The 7,101-nt window shown below is 35.7% G+C and overlaps 1 protein-coding gene across 1 annotated transcript; it reads right to left on the minus strand.

Moving 5' to 3' along the window:
• Positions 1-2,048: 2,048 nt before the first annotated feature.
• Positions 2,049-6,880, minus strand: LOC140965188 (phosphate transporter PHO1 homolog 1). Its single transcript, XM_073425300.1, has 13 exons — positions 6,339-6,880; positions 5,955-6,255; positions 5,460-5,868; positions 5,331-5,379; positions 5,184-5,255; positions 4,745-4,874; positions 4,096-4,216; positions 3,762-4,011; positions 3,538-3,687; positions 3,292-3,444; positions 2,868-3,146; positions 2,617-2,753; positions 2,049-2,421 (listed from the first exon to the last, which is right to left on the minus strand). The coding sequence occupies exons 1-13, from the start codon at positions 6,558-6,560 to the stop codon at positions 2,331-2,333; spliced, it is 2,364 nt and encodes a 787-aa protein (XP_073281401.1). The 5' UTR covers positions 6,561-6,880; the 3' UTR covers positions 2,049-2,330.
• Positions 6,881-7,101: the final 221 nt, after the last annotated feature.

Below are 7,101 nucleotides of genomic sequence, written 5' to 3' on the forward strand. Positions count from 1 at the left end.
AAATCAATGCAAATGGTATCTCATGTTATGAATTAAAGAAGAAAATGATAGTTCTGTGACCTGTGACATGTGACCTATGATAAGCATCTCTTTGATATAATTATCAAATTGTGAGAGATACTTTAAATCATGAAATTGGCCAATAACATGCGTGAATTACTATAATTTCTTGGCTTTAATTATAGGAAACTTCATTGAGGCATTTTAACAAACACTTGATAGGGACAATATGTTATTAGCTCCTTGATCAATGAATTCCATAATAATTCTTGAACAATGAGTAGATAACAATATATATACCAAGTGTATACCAATAAAAGGAGCTAATTCTCAATAAACATGGTTTCAATACATATAGTTGTCATGTGAGCAAAAGAGAAAGCTTCTACTTACAACCCAACAACCAAAAGATGTCTAAGATGATCTTGAATTATTTTTACAACAATAAGCACAATAATAACCATAAATCATTACCATTAATCCAAGGAATCAATCAATTCAACTTAACCCTTCAATATTTCAAACCCTTCTAATTTCCACAAAACATACAAAGTTCTTACCTTGTTTAAAGTAGGAGACACTAAGATATCAACTATGATTCTTGACCTTGGAGTAGAGAATTGTGGAAGAGAAAGCTTGAGGGATAAGGGTTTGATCGATAAAGGAGAAGAAAATAAGTTGCAAATAAGAAAAGACCCTAAATTGGTATAAATATATAAGCCTTACATCCATAAAAATCGCATTTTTAAACCACACTTTTGGCACGCCTACCGCCGCGGCGCCACTTCCTTGGCGCTGCAGCGCCTGGCAGCGCTGCGGCGCTGCTGGCAGCGCCTAGGCGTTTCTCTGCACGTCTGGCAGCGCTGCTCCCTGCGCTGTGGCGCTGTCCCTGCACTAGAAAACATCACCAACACACCTAAAATCTATCTTTTTTCAATCCTATGCAATACCAATGAACTAAACATCCAAATACATTGTCCAATCACCCGTTCAAACATCATAACAAGAACCCATCCATTTGCATACTTGATAACAATTATAAAATATAACTCCAAAAAAAACCATTCTAATATACATAACCGTAACCATTCTATTATCATTTCAATAAACATCGTCATAATATATATATATATATGTATATATATATATATATATTCTAGATTCTTCCAGAATATTTCATGAGAATTTTGCACTTATTATTCACTGCTACTATGATTATTATTTTATTAGTAGATTCTAAATTTACTAAATAAATAATTGTGAATTCATTATAACCCTGATCGACGATCAGACAGTGCCGGTGTGTCGAGGGTATAAATCTCGTTGAAATAAAAAAAATTTCGAAGGATAAAATTTTCACTGATAAATGATAACCACTTGAAAAGTTTGAGGAATGGTTGTTCAGTACATCATCAAATGATCACTCATCTGTATGAATCAATATCTCCATGCACTTACCAATGTAACATGATGTCTGCACTAGTCTCAAACTCAAGGGACATTTATCTTTATTTTAGGCGGTTAGTTCCACTATAAATCTTTTTAGAATATACGGTACACTTCTTACTGAGTTTCATGATCTTATGTTGCGAGGCAGACCTCATGGTTCTCATTGCATATTTAAAGACTTTATCTATATAGCTTGCTTGTGTATATATATAAAGTAATAGTCATAATTAGATGTAACCTAAAATATTATAAAAATAAATATTGTTTTCTAATAAGAGTCAATAAAGTTCAAGTCACAAGTTGGCTCGCTGTACATATATTCTATCAGTCGGTTCAAAGCAGGAAGTTATTTGAAAACTTAAATTCTTGTGTGGATATAATTTTTTCTAAGAATCAAACTAATTAAGGGCGCTTCGCAAATTTTGCCATAACACATGCATGGATGATCATGCTGGTCAATTAGTTGTTTTACCTTCTTACTTCGTAATCAATGGAGTATGCTGTCTCAATCTTTATTAATTTAATAGCATCTACTCAGCTATGTATGTATGTATGTATGTATGTATGTATGTATGTATATGAGGTCTTTAACAAGATAAGATCAACTCAAGGTTAAACTATTTCAGTATCATTGGTACATGAAATTTTTCAGTATCACTGGTACATGAAATTTTTCGGTATAGAACAATGGATTATTTATATAGAGCTTCTATACAGAAGAGGGGAAAAAAAAAGAATAAAAAAAAGAAAAGGTCAAGTGGACATCTTGATTAGATTAGCATCAGGTTGTACATTGACAATTCAGATTTGCAGTTTGTTGTTGGAAGAATGGAGGAATAAGTTGTATTATTTGTGTTAGGAATTTGGTGCAAAATGGCCCCTTAGTCTTGCTCATCCACTTCTTGAAAAGGGAGAGGCACTATCTTCACAGCTCTAAATTTGCCAGCATTATTTAGATGCTCATTCTCTAACCTGTTCCAACAAAACAAAATACCCATTATCCATCAATTTATGCATTTGTGTCGATTCGATGGGGTCGACTTTGCTCCGTATCGCTAAAATCTTTTGAGTCTTGCACGTAGTTTCTTCAGATGATAACTTTTGTTCATCAGAATAAGGTTAATCAACGGAACTAAAAAGTTCGTCGGTGTTCGATTCGTTATTTACCTGTAAAAATTCCATTGCCCCCTTCTGACAACCTCAAGTGCTGCTAAAAACAACATGGTTACTTTGTAGTCTACGTTTTCAAAGTTATAATGAAGAACTGTCTGCAGCCAAGCTAGCCTCAGAATAAGGTTCAATACCTGGAAAAGAAATACCAGAATCAAAATCTTGAAACATTTCCATGCTTCATCTCCGAATTCGTGATCCCCTAAACGAAAGAAGGAAAGGGAGAGAGAACATATCCAGAGTATTACCATTGAGAAGTAGTACACGAACTTTTGTCGAACCATCAATTCGTCTCTTAGCCATGGATTCTTGGAGTTGAACTGGAGCAAGCCCCAGTCCTTGACAAAATCCCAGTACAGTTGATACACCGTTGCAACACTCGACATTGCCACCATTAAACAAAGCCACCCCACGCTCTTTTCCTTCTCGTATGCAACTTTTGCTCCTGCAGCCAGCATCGCAGAAACATATTTTCCTAAATTGATGAGGTGACTTTTCTGCCCTTCATCAAACCATCTTCGAGCGCACTGTAAAATCGCGATAAAAATACATCAAGAAACATCGAAGAATAATCTTGATTTGTATCATTAAGTTTTCATTGTATGAGCAATTTGTTTGTTTGTTTTTTTTTTTTTGAGGAAATGGTATGAGGATTCTATGTTGATATTAAACCTGCATAGCTCTCCAGTAGTAAGGTAGGAAGGAAACTGCATAAGCAAGGTCTCTATAGTACGTCGTTCTTACGCAGTAATTGTAATCCTGAGCTTTATAGCTCCCAGTTATATAGTAGCATGCTACGTATTCTAAATCCCGTAACATAGGTACCTGCTTGAAGGCACATAAAAACAAGAAAATTTTAGTAATAGTGGGACTATTTTGTATTTATTTGAAAGATGGATAGCCAGTTCATGGCGATACCTGGCTACAAAGTTGATCGGCCATGAAAAAGTCGAGCATAACAACCTTATACAAGGGAGATAGTATGATGTTTCTTGTAACAGATAGGAAGCGGTATCGGCTTGATTTGTAGATGATGTTGAAAGGGCACACCAAGAACAACACAGTAGCCTGTAAAATTGGATCAATTCTTTATTATTTGAAATTTTTTTAATTTAAAAGTTGTCATATGATCGAAGGTTTACCAGTAGAAGAAGTCCAGGAATGGCTTGAACTTGAGAATAAGAATACCCTCTGGAAACAAGTGATAGATGAAGAAACAACACGCCTACTACAGATGTCATTGACGCAGCACAGATCAAGAAAACGTCTCTATATTTTAGTTCTTTTGTCGTTGATAGTTCGAAAATGAAGCTGTAATTTATCCTTGTCTTTCTCCACATAAAGATGTTACATCCGTAAAGGAAGAAATGTAGGAAGAGTAAGCTAAACATGCTGCAAAATCGGAATTTCAAAAATTCAGGCATCTTCAAAATAAACTTTGATATGATTAGTCAAATTGTAAAATAAAGAACTTGCCTAAGGATAGGGTAGACTGTTTCCATGTACATTTTATCTGATTCAGGTCTGTACATTCCGGTAATATGAGCCATGACAACATAGCCGATGAAAAGCGCGAGAAATCCACCAGAAAACAGGCCTGATTTGTTAAGATAAAAGATTTATAATACCAAGTTAGATAAAGAATACGTTTTGTTACATAGGCACTCGAACCAGTGCTAACAAAGTGACGTTACAGATCTTTTTTCTGTTTTGTGACGCAGAATCTAGGGAACGTTAATCGGAAATTTTGTTGTCTTTTTGTCCATAACATTTCAAGAACAACCTTAACATTAGCACATTTGTTAAAAGCAAGATATTGGACATGGTTCCACACTTGCGAAACTGAATGAGAGCTGGCTATCAATATTCTGGAAAGTTCAATAAAAGTATAATTGCCTTTCTTTATAGCGCACTTCCCAAAAGTGGACTCTTTCTCACCCTCTTTCTTTGAGAATTTAGTGGCTTAAGTTTTTGCGTTAATCTTTTTTATTATGTGTACTTCGTGCACACAAGAAACAACTACTTCAAAAGGACAGCGATTTCTTAATATTAACTTGAAATCCATCATCTATTTTTACTAAATCTCTCCACATTTGCACTATGTATTAGATTTCAAGATACTCACCAATGAAAAAAGTGATGGCGTGCGATTCTTTACGCTGAACCGGTTTTAGGTATTTCATGGCCTTTCTTCTATCATCTTCACCAAATTTCTTGATAAAAACTTCCTCAACTTCATCTGCCAACTTTAACGCCTGCAACATAAAATAAAATCTTAACTTTTTGAAAGCTAAAAAACAGCGTTAAACTCGGGCTGGTCCGGGCCAACTTCTCCTACTCAGTCTTCCTATGCAAGACAGTCATATCTTAAAATCAGGAATGGAATATCTAGGCAATCATGGATTTAACATCACTTGACTCTGTCTTAGAATAACAATCTGGTGATGGGATTTATCTGTTGCCCCACATCCAATCACCTTCCAATGGCAAAATATATATGTTCTTTCTTTCGTGTCCCTCAGATATTTCTACTCGATATTATTACTTTTGGACCCGTGAGTTACCTTGTCTGAGCTGTTGAAATACGAGCTTTCGACAACTTTTAAGTAAACCGGAAGAACTTGTTTATTAGTCACCTGCAAAAAATAATAAAAAGATGAGGATACCAAATGCAATGAAAAACCGAAAAAGGTTGCCTCTCAGTCACTTACTTTATCGAATTTCTTCAAAATCTTTACAAAAGCGAGCAAGTTCAAGTTCCTGAAAAGTGTAACAGAAACATAAATTACTATGTATAATATTTTTTCCCGACAAAATTTATAACCAAATGATGATTTTACCTATAAGTTTTGAGGTAGCCTAATCCTTTGTAAAGCTCAATAAATGCTCCCCTAATCATTTTCTCGGCATGATGTAACTTTTTCTTGTTGATATGTAGCTTATTTCCCTCAGAGCCACATTTCTTGGATGACTGGTTCACCAAATCATCCCAAAGTAAATACGAGATGGCTGAAAAAGCACGAGTTGGATTCGTTAACGGAATGTGTATTCTCAGATTTTTCCCCTGGCAGTTGACAACACTACCAGAAAGAGACCTCATTTTATAATCCTTCTTCACTCTCATCGACTTTTCGGGTTCCCCCGAGTTTGAACCATCTGAGAATTGAGTATCGTCTTTGTCAAAATCATCGGTTGAATTCTCAGGAATCAGCTCCGAATCTTCTATTCTCCCCTTAATGGACTCTTCGTCTATAAGAAACCGAACAAATGCATACCAATCATACATAAAGTACAAGAACAATTTGCATTCTATAGAGGAATTCTATCCAAATTACCACAAGATATGGTGCCTGATATTGAATCATCCTCTTTAGACTCTTGGGAAGAACACTCTTTGGATCGTTTTTCATGAAGTGCAGTTTTAAGCTCGACAAGAATCTCCATTTGTTTGATCAACAGCTCGCCTCTTTCGAGAAATTCCTTCTCTTTTGTTCTGTAAAACTGATTCACTTTATTAAGTTGAAGATCCAAAAACACAAAAAATTCAGCTGCAGCTTCAGTATCAGCAAACTGCTCCAGCAGCTCGGTTTCGTACAAGTCCGTTTTACTAGCCGAGTTTGCGAGCTTTCGGTGAACCTGGGTTGATAAACAAACATTGTATGAATAAAAACCATCACACATAACAAAATGTATGAATCAGCATCATGTATCATACTTACATGGATGTCATTATTTTCTTTTCGGTTTCGTTCAAGAAACATATACTTTCTCAAAGAAGAGAAAAAGGTGTTGGCAAACGAATTCTTTGGTTGCTTATTATTCATGTTCTGATTGTTGAGATTTACTTTCTTGAGCTCCTTTTTCAGTTGCCTATAATCGACGAATGCTTCTTTCCATTCGGGGATCAACTGCCCCTCAAACTGCTTGGAAAATTTCACCATTTTGGCTTAGATTCAAGAAACCTGGTTCACTAAGTGGTGAGTGTTCCAATGGAGACCAGGATCACAATATTTATGGAGGGAAAAGGAATTTTTGTAAGAGGGACGTGTCACGATGCTCGACAGCACATTCTGTTATATACTCTGCAGCATCTTTATCCTATACTCATTCCACTTGGGATTAAGATATGATTGTGTTTTGTACGCCGGAAGATTACCAAACTGCCGCAAGATGTTTGCAGTTGCTCGGCCAACATGCTTGTGTGAGAACTTTGAAAAAGTTGTGAGAATTTATAGTGGGTGAGAATGGTGCCTCAAATCTTTCATGTGGTATGGAATAATGTCCATTTTAAAGCATAATGTATAGTTAGGGAGAATTTTGATTGCCTTTTCCCCATATAATTAACATTTTCCAACAAAATTAAAATGGATACCACGTAGCACAGTATCTCACTTTATACCTCAAAGCTCGAGCTGGGTGAGGTATAATAGTATCATGGTAGAACTCGCACAATTAACATACGTCGGGGTAGTTGAATGCGAA

Source organism: Primulina huaijiensis, chromosome 18, assembly GCF_012295235.1.
Source record: "Primulina huaijiensis isolate GDHJ02 chromosome 18, ASM1229523v2, whole genome shotgun sequence".
In the NCBI taxonomy this organism is placed as follows: Eukaryota; Viridiplantae; Streptophyta; class Magnoliopsida; order Lamiales; family Gesneriaceae; genus Primulina; species Primulina huaijiensis.